This window comes from Haliotis rufescens, unplaced genomic scaffold (assembly GCF_023055435.1).
Source record: "Haliotis rufescens isolate VD_foot unplaced genomic scaffold, xgHalRufe1.0.p SCAF_1, whole genome shotgun sequence".
In the NCBI taxonomy this organism is placed as follows: Eukaryota; Metazoa; Mollusca; class Gastropoda; order Lepetellida; family Haliotidae; genus Haliotis; species Haliotis rufescens.
This window is the reverse complement of record NW_025963779.1, coordinates 51656719-51678011: the sequence shown is the minus strand read 5'-3', so window position 1 is coordinate 51678011 and position 21293 is coordinate 51656719. Positions and strand designations below refer to the sequence as shown.

Genomic DNA, 21293 nt, shown 5'->3' with positions numbered 1-21293 from the left:
CGCCTGTACTCTGTGAACATAAGTGAGATCAGATGCCTCTTGTAACAAAAAGGACGAACACTGTGATAAAATATACTCCACAACAGGTAAAAATAGAAAAACAGGTTTTCTGAACTCCAGATAAGCCAAGAGCTAAATGTGCATTCAAATATCGAAAATATTTGATGGTGATCGTCATTTTTATTGCAATAACATTACTCATTACAACGCCAAATCTTGTTTCTCATTTGAAATATTCTATTGACACTTTTAGAAATATGCATTCTTATAGGTTGGGATATGGTGAAACAAGAATTTATCTTTTCGTAAAATATCTTCCTCAAAGGCTTATCTGGAACCCAATATATCTACAGTAGTATCACAGGTTAAGCTCCTTTTAATACACATTTATATCAAAGTGGAATGTTTCTTTTATACACTGTATATATAATGAAGACGGCATAAACATACTAGACTGCGAAAAGAAATGTGTGTTGCAATTTGTTCAACATGTTAAGTAAGTAAATATGGCTTTAGGCCGCTTCAGCAACATCACGGCGGGGGACAGCAGCAATGGACATCACATATTGTACCCATTAGGCCGCTTTAGCAACATCATGGCGGGGGACACCAGCAATGGGCTTCACACATTGTACCCATAAGGCCGCTTTAGCAACATCATGGCGGGGGGACGGCAGCAATGGGCTTCACACATTGTACCCATTAGGCCGCTTTAGCAACATCACGGCGGGGGGACACCAGCAATGGGCTTCACACATTGTACCCATAAGGCCGCTTTAGCAACATCATGGCGGGGGGACAGCAGCAATGGGCTTCACACATTGTACCCATTAGGCCGCTTTAGCAACATCACGGCGGTCTTCGCAAACGCTTTGATCACCAGGCTACCCCCACCGCCCTCGAACTTGTTAAATGGGATGCAAATCCTGAATGTATCAAAAGGTAGGAACACTGTCCTTCAGGAGTTTAATGTCCCAATTGTTTTAACATGGTGTTCAGCTTGGTTGACATGAATATCGGATCATGTCGGACATATTGCACTTGATCCAATTTTCCCAGAAAATCTTCGATTTAGTTTATTTTTCGTTGCATTCTTCTAACCTTGACGGTTCAATTGTCAGGAATCTTATGCCGTCATCCATTCATCATGGCGTCATCTTTCTCAGCAGTTTAAGTACGTTTCAAATACTCCTTAACACCCGCAAATCTGAAAACACCTGACCTAAATCTTCTAATTAAAATTAAAAAAATGATCACTCATCAAGAACACTAAAGAATGGATACATCATTACTGCCGGTGTTCGCGGTGACGAGTGAGAGCTTTTATCTCACAATCAATCTGTTCCTTAGTAGGTAACAGCTAGAGATTAAAACACACGCCTTCATAACTACCCACATATCTATACGTACATCAGTACTTATCACCTTTTTTTTTTACAACAACGTTCACCAATGAAATGATTTACAAAGAGTACTAAATGGGTAAGTTCAAATAAATGTTCAAAGGGCTTTTGGAGATGACTTCGGTTGCTTTCGTTCTACATCGGAACTGGTCGGTCTGTTCCGGTGTTTACCGTCGCTACATGTAACTGACCGGTTCAATGGGGGTTTGGTAGCCCTTCTTGTTGTTTTTGACGACCCTTCGGGTCATGGCCTGGCCGATGGAAAAGAGGAAACTGCACAACTCTCCCAGGGTGATGGCGGAGAGGCCAAGCCACAGGCCCAATTGGCCGCCGATATCACTGATCAAGTTCTGGGACTGAAGACAAGAGAAGTATATCACACGTTAAGAAAATGTTTTTATTTTCAAACAGACATTGATAAGCTCTGGGACTGAATCAAGACATATTTTACACCATCATAAATCACGTTAGTTTTCGGGGGCATTTACCGATATTTCCAAATTGGCCTGAAAGCGAAACGAAATATTTTACACATTTCACGTCATAATAGGCCACAATTTAATTCTGTTCCGTATTTTATTGATATTGTTTTGGGACAGTTCTCGAACTGAGGATAACAAACAAAATACAAGCAAAGAAAAGCTCCTCGCTATTTAAAATTTGAAAATGATAGACATATACATCTTACCTCGTATGCTTTCTGTTGCTCAATTTCTTGAAACAAAAGGTCCTCAAAATAGACTTCTACCCTTGCGAAGTCCTCCTCCCTGAAAACAACAACATGTGGACTAATTGTTTATTACCATTTATGACCAGCTCGTTATATATTGCAAGCCATATCCGTATTGGCGTTACATGTTACAAGCATTATCGCTAAAAGAACATTTTTAAAAGAGAAATGTTCCGAATTTCCTTGTTAATTTGTCCTCAGGTCTTCCCCCAAATATGTTCGCGGGACTTGTTAAATGTTCACAAAATGAGTTGTGGGTGCCCATAAAATTGTTGGGTGCAAGATCAATTCTGTATCAAACAGTCCCAGCTCCTCGGTGTATGACATGATAGGTATCTTATTTGTAACGCACCTATGCTGTAACTTGATAACATAAAGGTTGACTTACTCGACTTTCGCTCCGTAGAATCTGTAGTTACTCTGCTGGACCTTACTCTGAAGATGATCCTACAACATATTTAATTAAAACAAGATTCATCAGAAGATGACAAATGTCCCCGACCTTCACAAAACGACCCCTGCTCTGAAAACGAAATACGGACGGACGGTCGGATAGACAGACAAACCATATGATGACTATATTAACAGATACAGTAACAACAGATACCCAAATCCACCAAAGTGTACCACGGCTTCAAGCGCGTTCCCGTCTTACAAAGAATTGTCACTCGTAACCGTAGAATTGTTCCGAGTTTACAGAGGTATGCCACTAACAAACTCATAGCCCGTATGGTCGTTCTCAGTAACTGAGGCGTGCCTCGACTCACTCGCAGCCGTAAAATCGTTCCCAGTTGCTATGGAGTGTCACGACTAACTCACAGTCGTAAAATCTATCCCAGTTGCGATGGAGTGCCTCGACTCACTCACAGCCGTAAAATCGTTCCCAGTTGCGATGGAGTGCCTCGACGAACTCACAGCCGTAAATCGTTCCCAGTTGCGATGGAGTGCCTCGACTCACTCACAGCCGTAAAATCGTTCCAGTTGCTATGGAGTTTCACGACTCGCTCAAAGTCGTAATGATTGCCAGTGGCTCTCTCTTGGTCACATGATCGTCCCAAGTTCACTCCTAATTCATCAAAAGAGGATTACTTTTGTTCAGTGAAGGTATACGTATTCTGTTGAATTGTAACGTTACATGTGAAACCTACTCACCTTATATCGCTTTGAAGGCCATTGAGCAACAGACAGCGTCTTCTCAAAACGAATCTCCCTGCAGGTATAGAAGATACAGGGCAGAGTCTGAGAGTTCTAAATACTTCAAGCTTGTCATGCCGTGCTACTTTACCACAAGACCACGTGATACAGAATGATGACCGAACGAAACATTCAACAACAGTTGTCTTGAGCTGTTTCTTTAGGACTAAATTTAGTTTCGTAAAAATAAAATGTTCTAAGAAATGATTCCCTGTCATTTCATTTACGCATGTGCTGACAAAACATGTTCGTGTTCTGAATTACCACTCAATAGTATAGAATAACAAAATCAAATTCTAAGATACATTATTTCTTTTTGCTAATATTTGTTTATTTTGTGGTTGATATATATAATTTACAAAGTGGTTTATGAAATAATATTGGGCGTCTGGAAATTATCATTTTCTCTTTTTTGCTCCTTTTGTTTTTCATATCAAGCCTCATCGAAATACTTAACCATATTTGGGTCCTGTTTTCAATAATAACACAATAAGTATGTTTGTGCAAGCATAAGCTCATTAAAAAAACGTACCCATCCAACGATGCAAGCATGACAGGAAATATCAATGAACCATGCTTGAAAAGTACACATGCATGTTCCCCCGCAAGCGATATCATTTGAAGTATTCAAGCACATATTGAAACAAAGTAAACCGTTCCATCCTAAACGCGTACCTGCATGGTTGAGGGCAGCTCGTGTCACACTGCTTGAACTCTGTTGGCTGATTGTCCGGTAGGCCCTTGCTGCAGGTTTCTAGAGAATACCACAAAGAAGGTCATAGAAGCGAAGGTTCTGAGGAAAGAGTTCTCAATACATGTATTATCACAAACCTCCAATGTCTGTCTGTCACTTGCCAGGGAATGATTAGAAACAAATTGTGTCACATACCTTTTCAGCGGTTCTCATGCGATCGTTTTCTAGCACCTCAGTATGCATATGCCATTTAACGGTGATTGTGTTAAACACCTTGATAACTACGAGGGGTAGCAACAGGTTAAGAGCCTAAGAAACATAGAACTGAAGATCTTAATTATTCGTGAACATGGTCCTTTTGCTATTAAATACCGCTTGTCCCATATCTTCTCAAGTTTAGCTCTCCCTGTTTTATAGAAGGTCAAATCCTGGCCTGTCAACCAGCACTCCACAGCAGCAACCAACTACTGGTCCTCGTTAAATCTTTCACCATTTGAAAACAGGTGGTAGCAACTAGGAGATAGATATGGTGACTAACGTTAAGGGAGAAGCTGGTATCCACATCCCTGTACAGCTATTGTAACATGGCCGGTAGGAACTGGAGCACTGGCCTGATGGAGAACTTCATGTTCAAATGTGGCATATGATAGGTCACCCTCCCATTAACAGCTAGCGACCATTCCTCAATATGCTTTCGCCATTGACCATCTAGGGTAAGTCTTCTGATGACTGCTCCATACCTACAGCAGTTGTCACGTCACAGAGAGTGGTGTTGGCGGGTAAGGTGATTGGAAACATTGTGTTACATATCTTACAGTGGTAATTGTCATGTCACAGAGAGTGGTGTTGGCGAGTAAGGTGATTGGAAACATTGGGTTACATATCTACAGTGGTAATTGTCATGTCACAGAGAGTGGTGTTGGCGGGTAAGGTGATTGGAAACATTGTGTTACATATCTTACAGTGGTAATTGTCATGTCACGGAGAGTGGTGTTGGCGGGTAAGGTGATTGGAAACATTGTGTTACATATCTTACAGTGGTAATTGTCATGTCACGGAGAGTGGTGTTGGCGGGTAAGGTGATTGGAAACATTGTGTTACATATCTTACAGTGGTAATTGTCACGTCACAGAGAGTGGTGTTGGCGAGTAAGGTGATTGGAAACATTGGGTTACATATCTACAGTGGTAATTGTCATGTCACAGAGAGTGGTGTTGGCGAGTAAGGTGATTGGAAACATTGTGTTACATATCTTACAGTGGTAATTGTCATGTCACAGAGAGTGGTGTTGGCGGGTAAGGTGATTGGAAACATCGTGTAACATATCTACAGTGGTAATTGTCATGTCACGGAGAGTGGTGTTGGCGGGTAAGGTGATTGGAAACATTGTGTTACATATCTACAGTGGTAATTGTCATGTCACAGAGAGTGGTGTTGGCGGGTAAGGTGATTGGAAACATTGTGTTACATACCTACAGTGGTATTTGTCATGTCACAGACAGTGGTGTTGGCTGGAACGAACAAATGGGGCATGGCACAGTGACAGTACTTGATGACAAGGTTTTGGAAGCAGGACTTCAGACAGGATAACTTGGAGTAGTTCGTGTGCAGGTTCGTGCTGTAGATATCCTCAATCAGGCCTTTCTCAGCACAAACTCCATGCGGGGGTGGCAGGCGGGTGATGTCAACCTGGGGAGGTATGTAGACATGTACGAACAACTCGGGTAATGTCTAAGTGATTGGAACCGTATTCGAAGCAATGATCAGCTGATCCTGGTGCAGCTATAGGACTCAACTCTGCTAAGAAAATTGCGACGCCGCAGGCGACAAAATACATGTTTTTAGTGCAAATACGCATTGAGCCTTCAGGACAAAATATTAATACACAAGAAATTTGTATGAAACACCATTCTTACCTTGCGCAACCCGACAGAGGTAGATACGCCCGGAGCTATAGAGATCCCCTCGTCCTCGGGGAACGGCATCGAGTTGCGGGGGTGGATGAGCACCCTGGCTCCAGCTGATGGGGACAGGGCGGGGATGTACTCTTCCTGGTCCAGATACAGCTCCAGGGACAGACCTGGGTGTAAAGGACAGTACAGACACGCGCGGACACACCTATTTGGGTGAGGGGGTGCGGTGATCAGGGGGTGAGGGGGTTGGTTGTGACTTTTAAAACATATTAGAGTGATTTAGTTATACTGATTGTTTGTATGTCTATATATATCACATTAATTGAGTGACATGTATGTATGTATGTATGTATGTATGTATGTATGTATGTATGTATGTGTGTGTGTGTGTGTGTGTATGTATGTATGTGTGTGTGTGTGTATGTATGTATTTATATATGTATTTATGTTATTTATGTATGTATGTGTGTGCATGTGTATGTCTGTGTGTGTATGTGTATGTTTGTGTATGTATGTGTGTTTGTGTGTGTGTTTGTGTGTGTGTGTGTGTGTGTGTGTGTGTGTGTGTGTGTGTGTGTGTGTGTGTGTGTGTGTGTGTGTGTGTGTGTGTGTGTGTGTGTGTGTGTGTGTGTGTGTGTGTGTGTGTGTGCAAGTGTGTGTGTGTGTGCAAGTGTGCAAGTGTATGTGGGTGCGTACTTGTAGTTTGTAAACTTTCATCTAACATAGCACACTGGAATCTGTTGACGTCTATATGACGCACAAGTTCTGCTTGGTTTATTTGATATATAAACAAATAATACAGAGAGACGTGTATCCTGAAATCATTGCAAGCAGCGTTAATCGTTTGTGTTAATTGTAAAGGTGGATTAAGTGAAAGCAATTATCATTCGGGACAATCATGTGATGTTTATGATCGTGATACATCCACCATTGGCACTAAATACCCTTCATTTCAATGAACTTACATTGTCCAGATGTATCGTAACCATAGTAGCAGAGTAACACATGCACACCTCAATAGCCGTGTGAGTCAGTTAACGCCGTTTGTTCAATTACTACGATTGTATCTGGTCAAAAGTATTTGTGTATACTGATGCGCATGACGTGCATTACTCTCACGTTTCATTACTCAGTAACCCCGTCTCTCGCGCGAACAAAACCGATCGACACCGTTTAATACAGTCAGTCTGTTGGTTTGACTTGGGTTTCGGGTGACTAAACAGAGAGTGATTTACATCCATTGGTGTGTGAAGGACTTACTGAACAATCTGAATTAAGCCGATAGATGGTATGGCTGGAATGAATGAAGGGGCTTATTGTGAGAAACAAGAACCTTTCGTGAACATGTTGATTTAAGATTTTATTATGGAAAGGTAAATACCATTAGTGGTCATCATTTTGGACTTCCACAACATTGATTGACTCTGATTGATGGACTCTGTGTCCGTTTCGCATTGACCCTTGTGAATGAGATGGGCTTATAATCATGTGGGAGACAATGTAAACATACACTGCCTCAAACAGGTTTCAGTGTTGGTCCATTAACGTACAATAATAGCTCCTGAGTATCAGAATTTGTATTCAGTGGTAAGATCACGATGGAGATGTGTGATTATTGTTAATTATTCTGCAATATTCCAGAATATCACGAGGGGGACACCTGAGATGGGCTTCACACATTTTATACATGTGAAGAATCGAACCCGTGTATTCGGCGTGACAAGGGAAGATTGTAACCACGAGGCTACCTTATTTACGCACCCTCGTTGAAGATGTAATACACGTACTTTTGGAATGGCCGCTGTATGACGGTTTACGCATAGATGTAACAGTATCACTATAACGGGGATACATAGTGCATGTTTATGTATTACGTATTCTGTTTTATGTACATTATCAAATGTTCATTGTATCACCACTACCACCACCACTACCACCACCACTACCACCACCACCACAACAACAACAACCACCACAATCACAATCACTACCAACACTACCACCACAACAATCACTTCCAACACCACCACTTCTACTACCAACAACAACAACAACCACTAGCACCACCACCACAACAACAACAACCAACAACAACATCACTACCACCACCGCAACAACTACCACCATCATCACTACCAATACCACCACTACTACTACCAACACCAACACTACCACCACAACAACAACAACCACCAGCATCACTACCACCACCACCACCACCACAACAACAACAACAACCAACAACATCACTACCACCACCACAAAAACTACCACCATCATCACTACCAACACCACCACTACTACCACCACCACCACTACCACCACGGCCGCCGCCGCCACTACAACCACCACCGCAACAACAACCACTACAACCACCACCACCACTACAACCACCACCACTACAACCCCCACTACCACCACCACCACTACAACCACCACCACTACCATCACCACAACTACAACCACCACTACCACCACAACCTCTTAAACCACCACCACCACCACCACCACCACCAGTTAATGTACATACGAGGTCTGGTCATAAAGTTCTAAGCCTGACTTACTTTCAACTACTGGCCATAACAAAATGAACGAGTCAGTGTAGTACAGTGTTTGAGTAGTTCATTGCGATATGAAAAGTGTATTGAAAAGCAGGAGATTATTTTGAAAAATATAACTAATAACACTTTCAAATATGCTTGTTTTGTTTGTTAGGCTTTGCACTTTTTTACCAGCCCTCGTATTTCATGCACAACACAATGAAAGACTGACAGTATTCGTTATATTCAGACGGTTTCTTGTTATATTCAAATATAACCTTGAGGAAAAACACAAGCGATCTCACACAACATTCGATCTCACACAAGTGTCAGTACGCAGAAACACAATAGGTCGGTGTTGTCACAGCACAAGATGACTTAACAGTAACTATTCGAAACCAATAATCAACACCCACTATTAATATCCGTTATTATGAACCTTTTGAAAGGTATTAGCATGTGTAAAGTTGTAAACATGAACTACCATATGTTCTCCTTTCTCAACACAAATAATGTCGGTGGCATCGCCGAGCGTGGGACACAAATTGACTGAACAACAAATCAGCTCGGAATACCTTCTGCGTTTTAATGATTGAAATACGACTTATACCTGACAGCCATGTCTTTCCAATTATACTAGAAATGGTTCGTATTCCGGGAACAGCCCCTTATTTTGTTGTATGCCTTTAACTCACCAAACAGAACGCATATTGTACACAGAAAGACGTGTGTTGACAATTACATTCAATAAGAGAGTCTCCCATGACGAACCAGTTAAATAAACTGAGGGATAAAAGAAAGAATTACAGAGTTTGTTTTTAATATAAGTGAAATTGAAGTGTTGCGAATGTTGGTTATGTCTATTTAACTATCACTCATTCCTGCAACAGTTTGTGAAAACGTAATTTGTGGCTGGGTAATTTTGTGTAAAAAGATTTGATTCAATGAAGTCTTTGGGTAAGGAATGAATTTGCAACCACATGAACCATACGATGTCCGAAATGTTGTAAATATGTGCCGAAAAGCAAATTGATTGAGTTGTGGGTTGTCTTTTAAAGGTTTTCAAAAATTTTAAATCAATTTATATTTCAATAAATAAAATATTCTTTGAGTGCTGACCAAGCGCCATTACAAATGACTTGTTGGATATAATATAGCTAAAGTAAGATATTTTCATTTGAAAAATCAAACATATGATAAAATCAGCTAAGGATCCTAGCTTTCAATACACCTTGCCATTTTGAGCATGTATTTGTATATGGATATTGCAATAAAAAATAAAGAAAATACATTGAGATGTACATCAGTGCATACGCTGATGTAGGCTATGTGATGCAACATTTAATTTAGTGAAAACTAAATTATATACTATTTGCTTTGGAGACAACCCCAAATTAAGCAAGTCAAATACATTAATATCCCAATGTTTAAGCGACCATCACGACTTACCGACCCCATACTTTATTTAAAGTGAGGTTTGGATTTAAGTTGAGGTTTAGATTGTGCTTGAGGCTGGGTTCGACTGAGGTTGAGGTGAAGATTAATTCAGAAGTGATGATAGTTACCGATTTCAAGAATTCCATTGTTGAAGAATACATGGGAAATCCAATATACGCCCATCAAAGACACTAAGCGAATGCAGTTTTATCAATCAACACAATGGGATAGTTTTTCACGTCCCGTATTACACCCGTAACATCAATAATAGATAACAATACGTAATTTGCTCTGTGAACAGGTTTCCTTACATCTATTTGTAGTGTTAGCCTAAGCTGTTTAATTCACCGTTGACAACAAGGGAATTGTGGTGGTAGTTAATGAGTTTCTAACATTATATTGGTGACCGTACCGGCAAACAATCAGCAATATACTGATCATACTGTATACCAGGTTTAGGTTACCTGTGTATTGTGTGGTATCCTGTCACATTCATATTGATTCCATTACATAAAACTGCTCTTTAGGTGTGAGCATCGTGATGAAAAGCGTCTTTGCCCGAGTCGACTGAAGAACAAGGTTCACCTTTATCTTATCATACAGTTGTCTAGCAATATCACTGCACCTAAGGTACCACCAATTCCAGACTTTAAGAGGAAAGAAAAAGACAGAACCCTTTCCAAATACATAAGAAACCTTTGTTAAAAGCAAATTCGATTGTACATTCCGATCTTTTCATGAGCATGTGTTTATGAATCACTAGCAAATAGTGATGATACCAGCTGTTGGTGAAAAGGGCTTATTCTGCCACATCGGGAGTACCCGCCACAAACAGATGCAAGGCAAGTCAGTTTTTCGCGGGAACGTGTGTACCAAGTCAAAATAGTTTGCTAATTGGATCAGAAATTCCGATTCACATGCTTAAATAAACAGATCTGCAAGAAGGAGAGTGGAATTATTGCCCAGGACGATGCCCAATTCTTGCCTGAATGTCTTACCCCCAAATGTAACATTCATGTTATCGATGAGAAAGTCCAGTATTTCACATATTGTTTTCTCAATACACTTCAGGTGACATTTGCTTTCATTTTGATAAATTGTTCCGAACCTCTGAATATAAATATGTAACTGTATCTATGGTCATTACGTTAAGTAACAAAATCCACTTGGACTTTGGCATGAATTTTTTCCTTAAAGTTTCTCATGCGGGAAAGTGGTGTACAAAGTTGAAAAATCTAATGTTTGACAGAATTGACCTTAGTTCTTTTCTGAGATTGCAAACAATCTAGCAAAATCTTTGAGGTTTTGAAAATCCACATGGTATTAATTCCACGCTTCAAATACTTTCTGTGAATATAAAGAAAGTCCTTCCTTTATTATATAAAGGCCTGTGGATAATATTTTCGACAGGGGTTTGGTGGTACATTTGCTGAACCCAGCAATATATCTCAGGAGCTTTGGGATCCAGAACAAAGGAGGAAAGGACATCATCTTCAGGTTTTAGAGTCAAGTCAAATGTCACCAGTGCTGATGCGTGGTTATGGCGGATTTCGTCCTCAGTTAACATACTGACCTTATATGTGATATTTTGTATACGTCATCATTCACTTTATTCAGATGTATTGTAGGCCATAGGCCCATGATACAATGGTTACAGTGTGGTAATGGGAGTTGGAGATCCCAACAGACTTTGCCTTAGATTCATAGCTTTCAGAATATACATGGCTAGTTTCTTAACAGTAAATGGGTTGGTAGATGACATTAAAATATTGTACTTATGTCTTGTCGGGAACTCATAATAATGCAAGGATATATATTCTGACCTCAAAGCTTGATAACAATCACAAATTAAAATAAAGTGATACTCATCTTCGATATAACCACATTTACAGACAGTACAAACTCTTTCTTCTCTAGGTTCCTTGTTATGTCTACCTGATTCAATTCTTAGATGATGAGAACTACATCTGAAACGTGCCATAATACTTCTAAATTTATCACATGATAGCCTTGTAATATACATTTCAACACCAAATGTTTGCTTATACAAAGAATAATAATATGATTTCGAACTTTCATGTATAGCTGAATGCCAGTCTTGTTGGTACGATAATTTTAGCCTCACAAAAAAATCCTTTATGAACAAAGGTATATTTGCAACACACTGTTGATCCCATATAAAACCAAATCCTGCTGACACAATTATGTGTCTAATTTTGGAAACCCAGTTTACTTTACCATTACTTACAGCTTGCAGTTGCATATTATAGCATTTCTTTACATATCTAGATTCTGGCATTTTCAAAATTTTGCACCAATATTTAACAACTCTTTTATAAGCATAGATGTATAGAGGATATCGGCAACATTCACCTCTTATAACGTGATTTGAGGTGGAGACCTTAACACCTAAAAAGCGCTTACAAGCCATCATGTGGATACTTTCAATATCATTACAAATTTCAGGACTCAGACCCCATATTTCTGCTCCATATAGCAAAATTGGGCTAATTTTGGTATCAAATATTTTAAAAAATAAATCAAAGGGTATGGGCTTAAAGTTGGACAGAGATTTCAGTATGCCACATAGTACTTTCTTAGCTTGTAGTGCTGCAACCTTAACATGTTTACCCCATGATAAAGTTCTTGTATACGTCTTTTTCCAAGTTCTTTGATCAAACCAACAAAGAAGTGATGTGTATATATGATGATGATCCTTTTAGTACTTGTCATTAGGAACAACTATAAACTTTTCATGGTGGGCATCAGATTTTTGATGACAGGGGGCTGTGACAGAAAGGGTTTGTACCAATACTGTTTATCTCTTGTTAGTTTTGTACATGTATATCTCTGGAGCTTTGGAATCCAGTACAAAGAGGAAAGGACATTTCTTCAGGTTTTAGAGTCAAGTTTAAATTTGATAGTACTGATGCATAATTTTCGCCGATTCTTCCAAAGTTAACAGTTAACATAAAAGAATGATCCGACACATTGAAAAGAAATGATGAAAAATAACTATGCCATCTAATACTATATAATTATTTAATGTTAATTGAAATCATTATTTGCAAATGTATGCAAAACAAACCACAAAGATATCCTAAAAAAGGTGTATGTTGAGAATATCAGTAAATGGCCTAATGTTCTAATTTGTATAAATGTTTATCCAGCGTTGGAGTAAAAGATATGACAAACGTGTCCAAATTTATCAATACCATCTTTAGAAATGTTGAAGCTGTTACAAAACGTGTATGAGGTTCACTTTCATTTTGTCATATTTCAACTAACTAACAACAACATAACTTTCAATCTCTATACGTATTTGCACAATACCCCTGTCATCTTGATATTATTATTATTATTATTATTATTATTATTATTATTATAATATGAATTTATGATATATTTTTTCTCATGTATCACCGTTGGTGAGTTTTTCTGAGAAAAAAACTGAACTGAACTGACAGTTCGAGCAACAATCATCAACTTTGGGGCACGATGAAACAGAATCAACCAGGTCACACACTGACCACCCTTCATTTATCGCCTCTTTCGACCAACATGGGGCTGGAGTCCCTACGGTGGTAAAGAGATATGAGTATAAGGTAATATGTCTCAAAACATGGTGCATGAATGAAAGATAAGTTATTACCATAACCGGGACCAGTAAACTTTGTCACGACCTTCTTTCCGTTTCCCTCGGCGTTGAACGTGTAACAGTTGCCATATTTGTGACTAACAAAGGTAGTAAAGTTCCTGAAAATGGGATTAGTACACCTATATACAATGTCAACACATTTATGAGGTCACTTTTATGAACTGTTTCATGTATGAAGGATTATCAACATTAGAGGTTTGATTACAGTCTTTTTCGAGTTTTGAGAGAAATATAAATGCAAACTTAATATCTGACATCTTAATTGAAAGAAATCAAACAAAGATCCTTAATTCAGCCAGGGTTCAGGTTTAAAAAGTGAAATCGCCAAAGATGGAAACTGGAAAAAGATCTTTGTAACAAAATACATGAAAATGTTATGTTTTAAAAACATTAAAATGGATTAAGATTATGATAGTGCAAGTCCTATACGAACGTGATTCCAAAATAAATCTGAAATATTACTGTTATAGGAAATATATTAACTTTTGACACAAGAATCATTTTGTGAAATACATACCGAGGCGAACAAGCGAAACCTGCCATTTTGCAGTCAATAAAGAAGTTATTAGCTGGATGGCCTCCATTAATCACGATGGACTCATTATGTGTCTTGGAGAAGGTAGCATAGGCCATTGAGGCTATATACTCTCTGTCCTTATCTTCATAAAACTGAGTAGCCACGTTACTTCGTTCCAGCATATCCCATTTATTGAAGGTATTTTCCTTCAAGAAATCGGTGAGATCTGTTGCTTGTCTCCTTTTTCTTATTTTCGGCGGAGGTCCTTCTCCGCCACTGACTGGGGTCGTTTCGAGTGGATCTCCGCCCGTCATGCCTAATGTAGGGTCAGAGAAATCGCCACCATGTGTTGTTAAGGATGAGGATGAAGATGCCGTTTGGGCAGACCCAAATGGAGCAGGATCTCCGCTTTTTGTAGTTGTATCAAGACCTCCGCCTGTCGTGACAGACGCAGAGCTTGTGGCTAGGCCAGAGGGAACGTTGGCATTTGTTGACGAAGAAGACACCGATGATGTAGTTGTCGATGCATCAGACGGAGGATTTGTTGCCACGCCAGGAGACGAACCAATCGCTGTGTTTATATTTGATCCCGAGAATGTGTTTTGGTTCGGCGTCCAAGTTGTTATTGGATCAGGGGACATTCCCATACGTGGCCCCATCTCTATGGCTGGAACCAGAGGTCATGCACATATATGTAATTCACAGCGTTCAGAACCAAAAATGGATGAAAATTGTGTATTCCACCCCGGAACCACAAACAGTCATAATGTTTGGTATTGTTAGTCGATGTATTCCTCTATAGTCTTAAGACATTATTTGTGAAATCCTTACCGCGTGAGCCTGAATAACCACTTTGTTGCAGACAACATAAACGAGTGCAGATTTTTACATAATAAATCATCATGCCGACATACTTCAGAAAACCTCAGAAACGCAAACCAAACAAAGCTCATTAAAATCGGACCTTAGTTCTCGCTATCGCTAAACAAAGATCTGAAGACATTCCATTAGGGGTCACGTCAGAACGACCTTCCTTCCAACTAATCAGAGCGTCGCTTACCAGATTATGAAAGTGACAGTCGGAATGTGATTTCTAATCATGCAACCTCGAAAACTTTAACTCGGGGTATTCCGAACGATAGTTACGGGTTTAACGACTAAATCCATACAATCTAGACCATCTATTAGTCATTCAAGAATGTTCTTTTGTTCAGGTTTCAAATTTGTAATCGAGAATTTATCAAAATATGTTTCGAAGCGTAGTCGCCAATTTGAAATTAGTGCCGTAAAGCACGAGAAAGCTGCCCTCTGATTGGTCATTCCATTGGTTGGTCAAAGTTCGTGGACGTGACCCGTAATAGTGTGCCCTCAGATCTTTGTTTAGCGGAAGCGAGAATTGAGATCTGATTTTAATGAGATTGAAACCAAACTAGAACTACTGTATATTGTATCGTCGCAACAGTTTTTATCTACTGACCTACATGTTCATTGGTATATTATTTAATATTGGGTTTAAAATTCATGGTAGGTTTTTGTTTGGCCTGTTAATCCTCTGCACTCAGTTGATCTGACAAGAAGAGGGCGACGTCCAGTGATTCATCCACAGGACAAACAGAGGGTACACAGATTCAGTGAGTGGCCAACAAATTGGCTATTCTAAGATATTGTGGAATATTGATAAATTTGATTTAATGATACATTGAAAGCATTATACCAATGAGGTGTATAAAATTGTTAATATATGTATTGTACAACTGTACTCGCATTGTCAATATACTAGTAATTAAGGTATACCTTATAGACAGAGAGACAGTATATTCTTTTTACGAAATCTGTTGAGACATAAATTGATCTAATGTTTCAGCTGTTTCAATGAAGAATACTATACAGTTATACCTAGAGTTGGAGTGGTTGGACTGTACATGTATACCCAAGTCGCATTTAAATACAACGAATACCTGGTCAGTTAGATCTTTTACAAAAAGGTATTATTCAAGATTGACCAAATAAACATGTTCTCGGTAGCTATTTTTGTATCACTTTAATTGTATGGCATATTCATTGACTTAAGACGTGAGTCCCGAATCTTCACATTTAATTATTATTAATTATACTTACGATCTTGTGGTTGTTGCTTGGCTTGCCAATCGTCATAGTAGTTATCCTTGAATGCGGTGTATAGCATATCTTGCGACTCAAGCTGCATAAAGGATCCGAGATCGGCATAGGGCCTCTCCATTAGCTTTGATTGCTTGAGCGGGTTCAAATTACATACGGTAACACTGGGGAATTCTATTTCCTGTGCCGCCACCAAGTCCATCTTAACTTCCATGGGGTAGTTGAAGTACCGCTCCAGGAGCCAGTAACACTGAACTGACAGCCACGCCAGCATCCCCAGAAACACCACCAACCACGCAAGGCGCTTTACCAGGGATGTAGCGTTGTAGATTCGAACCAGAGCAGTGAAACTGGTTTCCTGAAAGAACTTCTTAAATTGTTCTTTTACGTTGCCAGTTTTCATTTCCTCTTCCCCGCGGTAAACAAAGGCTTCAGGGATACCGTTCTTCTGAGACCTGGCTCTTGGCGGCGCCATCATTGTTGAAGGCTGGGAGTTTCTTCGGCGTGGAGCAATTGTTAAATTTGTTAATGTTGAAATGTCCTCAAAGAGCCCGACTGAGCTTGTATCACATCATAAAGAAACTTAAAAACTCAATACCTCGATAATAATGTCCAGCTTGAGTTGTAAATAAATTACATCATGTACAGAGTTCAAATGATATGTGGACAATCTTCAGTATATCAACACAAATGTAATGGACACTTCAACTGACGTGTCTAAACTCTTGCCATGGTCGTGTCATCGTGCCAACATCTAGGTTCACCTTCGTTCCCTTCAGTCTCTATATATCACCCCGACGGTGGGTTTAACGCATTAACGTACATTGCTAAAAGCAATCAATGAGTGCTTGCAATAAAGGTGGGCTGGCAAATCAATCGAGAAACCACATGAATATGTTGCCATTGGGTAAATACACCATAATGTGGCGGTTGTAAATAACCTTTACCTTGGTACCCGCATGCGATTTACCCAATGGGCAATGTGGGTGTGATGGGATCGTCATGTTATTATACAAATAAAATCATGTAAATTCCTTATTGGGATTTACGGGTAAGGGAAGCTACCTCATTCAAAGCGCAGGATGGCTCTATTGTCCATGCATGGGTTGCATGAACCCAGCGTAACAGTAAACACATGATGCATCAGTCAGTGATGGGATGATCCAGTAAATTGGTTCCCATATGTGCGATGATATTGTTTCATCACAAATAGGTATTAAGCATGTTACTATCGACAAATTATGATATTTTTAATGATTTTCTCTCTCTCTTGTCGGAAGTTGGTAATGAATCCCATGTTTACATAATTCGGATATTGTAAACTATCAAATGCTGACGAGTATAATGTATGTTTGCTGTGACTAGTTATAATCACATTGCTTTTGGTTGTGATAAACATTGAATTCATAAGCACTGAAAGTCGAGACCGAAAGAGTGTTACAATGCAACGGTGAAACTTCCATATTTAAGTCATGTGAGGGAAAAAGTCTCATATAGACTCCCTGGGTAAGAATACTTAAAACTTGCTCCCCCGGTTATGTGCTTTTGTGGAAATGAATTTTAGAAGAGCAATATCAGAAGAGGTGGAATATTGAATAAAACAGTAATTTGTATGCCACCTTCAACAAAATCCCGGCCAAACACTGAAAAGAGCTCACTCACACACACACACAGTCACCATGCTTGGAAACCCAGGCATGTCCTACGGTCTTCATGTGTTGGCACAGTACAGACTTGATCAATTGTTACTATTTTCACATTGTAAAAGTGGAAAGCAATGTGACTGATATTGTTTTAAGTAATAGGTAACCTTTAGAGAACCAACCTAGCTGTTTATCTGGACTTGTCGACCATTACCGATAATCACGAAGACAAACATAACATGCCTTGGAAGAATCAATAAACCACAGTATCCGATGTGACATCTCCTTCCGTCCCGCACAATGCCGGTCTTACTTCCATGCCATCATTAATTATTAATTACTTTTATCAATTCACATTCGGAAAGTTTTGGTACTTGACAAAAAAGTATATTATTCAATTAACGTTTATGAACCTGTGTAATAAATGCTTCTATATCGAAGTACTAGGACAATAGTACAGAACTGATGTGAGGAGCAGTGCAAAATCAACTGATTATTGGGATTTGAGGAGCTCATTAAACTAATATAATTGGCGATTAGAATAAATTTTCACCACATATTTATATTTACACCACCTCGGAGATCTGCTGAATGAGAAGGGAAAACATACGATGGTGCGGTGTATTTGATCGGACGTGTTAATCGATGAACACCAGGCAATTTGTCAATCCAAACAGTGTTTATTATTCTAACCAATCAGAAAGTCATTTTTCTCATGTGAAGCCTATCACAAAGTCGCCATTTGTCTCGACAAATCAAACGTGACTGTCATCAATGTCTATTACAACAGCTGATCATGCTGATATTAATTATAGTAAACACAATTATTCATTACAGTTTAAGAATGTTACATGTAGCATTATATTTTCATCAGATAGAGGATAACCAACTTGCACATATGTATATATTCCCATGATCATATATAAATCCCCACCAACCCACACAAAAAACATGCTGTATAAGAAACTAATAAACTCAAAGCCACCCTTCTTATCTGCACCCCCCTACAAAATAAATAAATAAAAATAATGATTTAAAAAATAAATGAATAACAAATAAATGAATAATGCATGCATGACGCTATATAATTAAGTGCAATAATCTTCAACGCGACGTTAAACCCCATTTCACCCCACCAGGTGCCCAGCAACATCTGATGGTCGTATTAGGCTCCTGCATGATGGGGTGGTCAGGCTCGGTAACTTGGTTGTCATCGTCCCCCAACTGCACAGGAGAGGGGGTTGCCTATAACACCATTCGCTGGTTTGTGTGACTCGCCGTCATACAGCTGTAATATTGCTGAGAGCGGCTCTAAACAACAAAACTCAATGCATGTTCGTGCACCACCTTGGCCAGTTAACACGTATTCCTGTTTGTACACTCTCTCAAAATAACTAACAGATGTGTTTCTTTAATTAGCAGCAGTGATAACATTAGTGGGAGATCTGTCAGTGTATGAACGTACTGACAGTTTCCATTTCTATCGGAATCTACTAAAACTAATAACTATTGTACGATTCCGACTGCATCACAAGCATGTGTCTATGAACCGCTATCAAATAGTGATGATACAAGGTGTTCGCGAAAAGGTGGAACCCCTAACCGGTAGAACCCGTCACAAACACATGTAAAGGCAAGTGAAGTGTTCACCTGATAAAAAACACACACGAGAACATAAGTTACAAGTCAAAATAGACAACTGCATCTGACATCATTTTGTCATTGGTACATCAAATTTGGAAATGTCCTCCACATGTCTACCATAGAAAGATGATAATGTGTTTCCCATCCTCATCAAACAATCGTTAGAATGCACTTTTTGAGCTTTTCAAAAGGAAATCCATGAAAACTAAAACCAGTGCTGAAATGCATGCATGCAAAGGGAGGCAGAAACAAAATGAACGAATACAAGTTTCCGTAATGGTGTTTGCAACTGATTAATATCATTCAAGCGACCATACGGGATATCTATAGACCCAATAAATGAGTAACTTAATCGGACAACAGAGCAAACAAATTAAGCACGTTGCCTCTACTCATATAGAGATACAAAACCATTTGAAATCTGCTTTGAGCGGTCGGTTGTATTATGCTCAAGTGGCACTTAACGTGTTGACAATCAAGGTAGCTTAGTAAGCGTGCCTCTGGTTGTTGGTTTTTAATTACACATTCCGAGGTAATAACAACTTTGTATCATGTTACTGTGACCTCGCATTGACTCTTGTGTTGACGCTGTGACAAGAGACTTGCATTGATCAGTGACTTAGATTTACTCAGTGGAACCACTCAGTTGCTACCTCTAATAACTATGTGAGTGAGGGAGTTGGGTTTTAAGCCACTTTTACCAGGATTTCAGCTTTATCTATGGTCACGACTTTTAGTAACATATGCCCCATGGATCAAGCAATGACGTTTTCCCTGAGGTTTGTGGTGTGGGATATTGGTTAGCCTCCAAGGTTGTACTGAAAGTCCATGAGTGTATAGTAATTCTATCCTCAAGATTGGCAAGTCTAGATTATGACCTGTACAAGGACGCCAGTCTCAAATAGGGACTTGTTCTTGTCATTTATATAATCTAGAAATTATGATTTAAACTAATAATTTGCCTAGGAAAATTTTGCAAGTCTAGGATATTGGTGTACAGAGTTGAAAAGTCAAATCTTTTGACACAATTGATCTAAGTTGGGTTCTTTTATCTGAATTCAAACAAATCCTTTGAGTTTTGGCGAATCCAAACATGGTATTTATACCACTGTCACAATTACTTTCTGTGAATACATTGAAGTGCTTCCTTGTTTGTATTAAGGACCATTGTTATTTTTTGCGATAGGAATTTGGTGACACATTTGCAGGACCCAGTAATGTATCTCTCTTTCTACGGATTTGGAATCCAGTACAAAAGAGGAAGTGACATCGGTTTTAGAGTCAAGGCAAATGTAGATAATGCTGATGCGTGGCATTATTTGATGTGTCACTTTTTTGACGAAACCAATAATGAAGTGATGCGTACATATAACGGTTATGTTTGTAAGACCTCGTCAGTGGGAACAACCGCACACTGTTCATGTAAGGCAGTCACACTTTAGATGGCAGCTGGCTGGGACAGAATGGGTTTGTTCCTCTGGCGGTTTGTGCATTCTGCACGTGACAGCACCAAATACTGACTTAACCACTCTGAAAGACATCTTATTGGTTTATCTTCTCTTTTGGCACATATTTGGCATATGCTTCGACAAAATGCGGAATGATTTTAAAGTTGTCATCCAAATTGGTAGGAGGCTGCTAACACTATTTCGGTCCATAACTGACGGAGGTTGTTATTGTTACAACAGAGACGTCATCTATGAGAATATGACCAACAGGTGTGGAGTAGTATGATGAGTCTTGGCAGCCAGAAGCCGTGGAAATTACGTTCCTATAATTGAACAGCTTGGATTAGATCGTGT

General features: G+C 39.3%; 1 protein-coding gene across 1 annotated transcript; it reads right to left on the bottom strand.

Moving 5' to 3' along the window:
- Nucleotides 1-745: 745 nt before the first annotated feature.
- On the bottom strand, nt 746-16979 carry LOC124131348 (acid-sensing ion channel 1C-like). The gene is made up of 10 exons (XM_046494567.2): nt 16205-16979; nt 14087-14753; nt 13564-13667; nt 5938-6101; nt 5494-5710; nt 4003-4081; nt 3286-3343; nt 2522-2580; nt 2092-2170; nt 746-1759 (listed from the first exon to the last, which is right to left on the bottom strand). The coding sequence occupies exons 1-10, from the start codon at nt 16680-16682 to the stop codon at nt 1580-1582; spliced, it is 2085 nt and encodes a 694-aa protein (XP_046350523.1). The 5' UTR covers nt 16683-16979; the 3' UTR covers nt 746-1579.
- Between the last annotated feature and the right edge of the window lie 4314 nt (nt 16980-21293).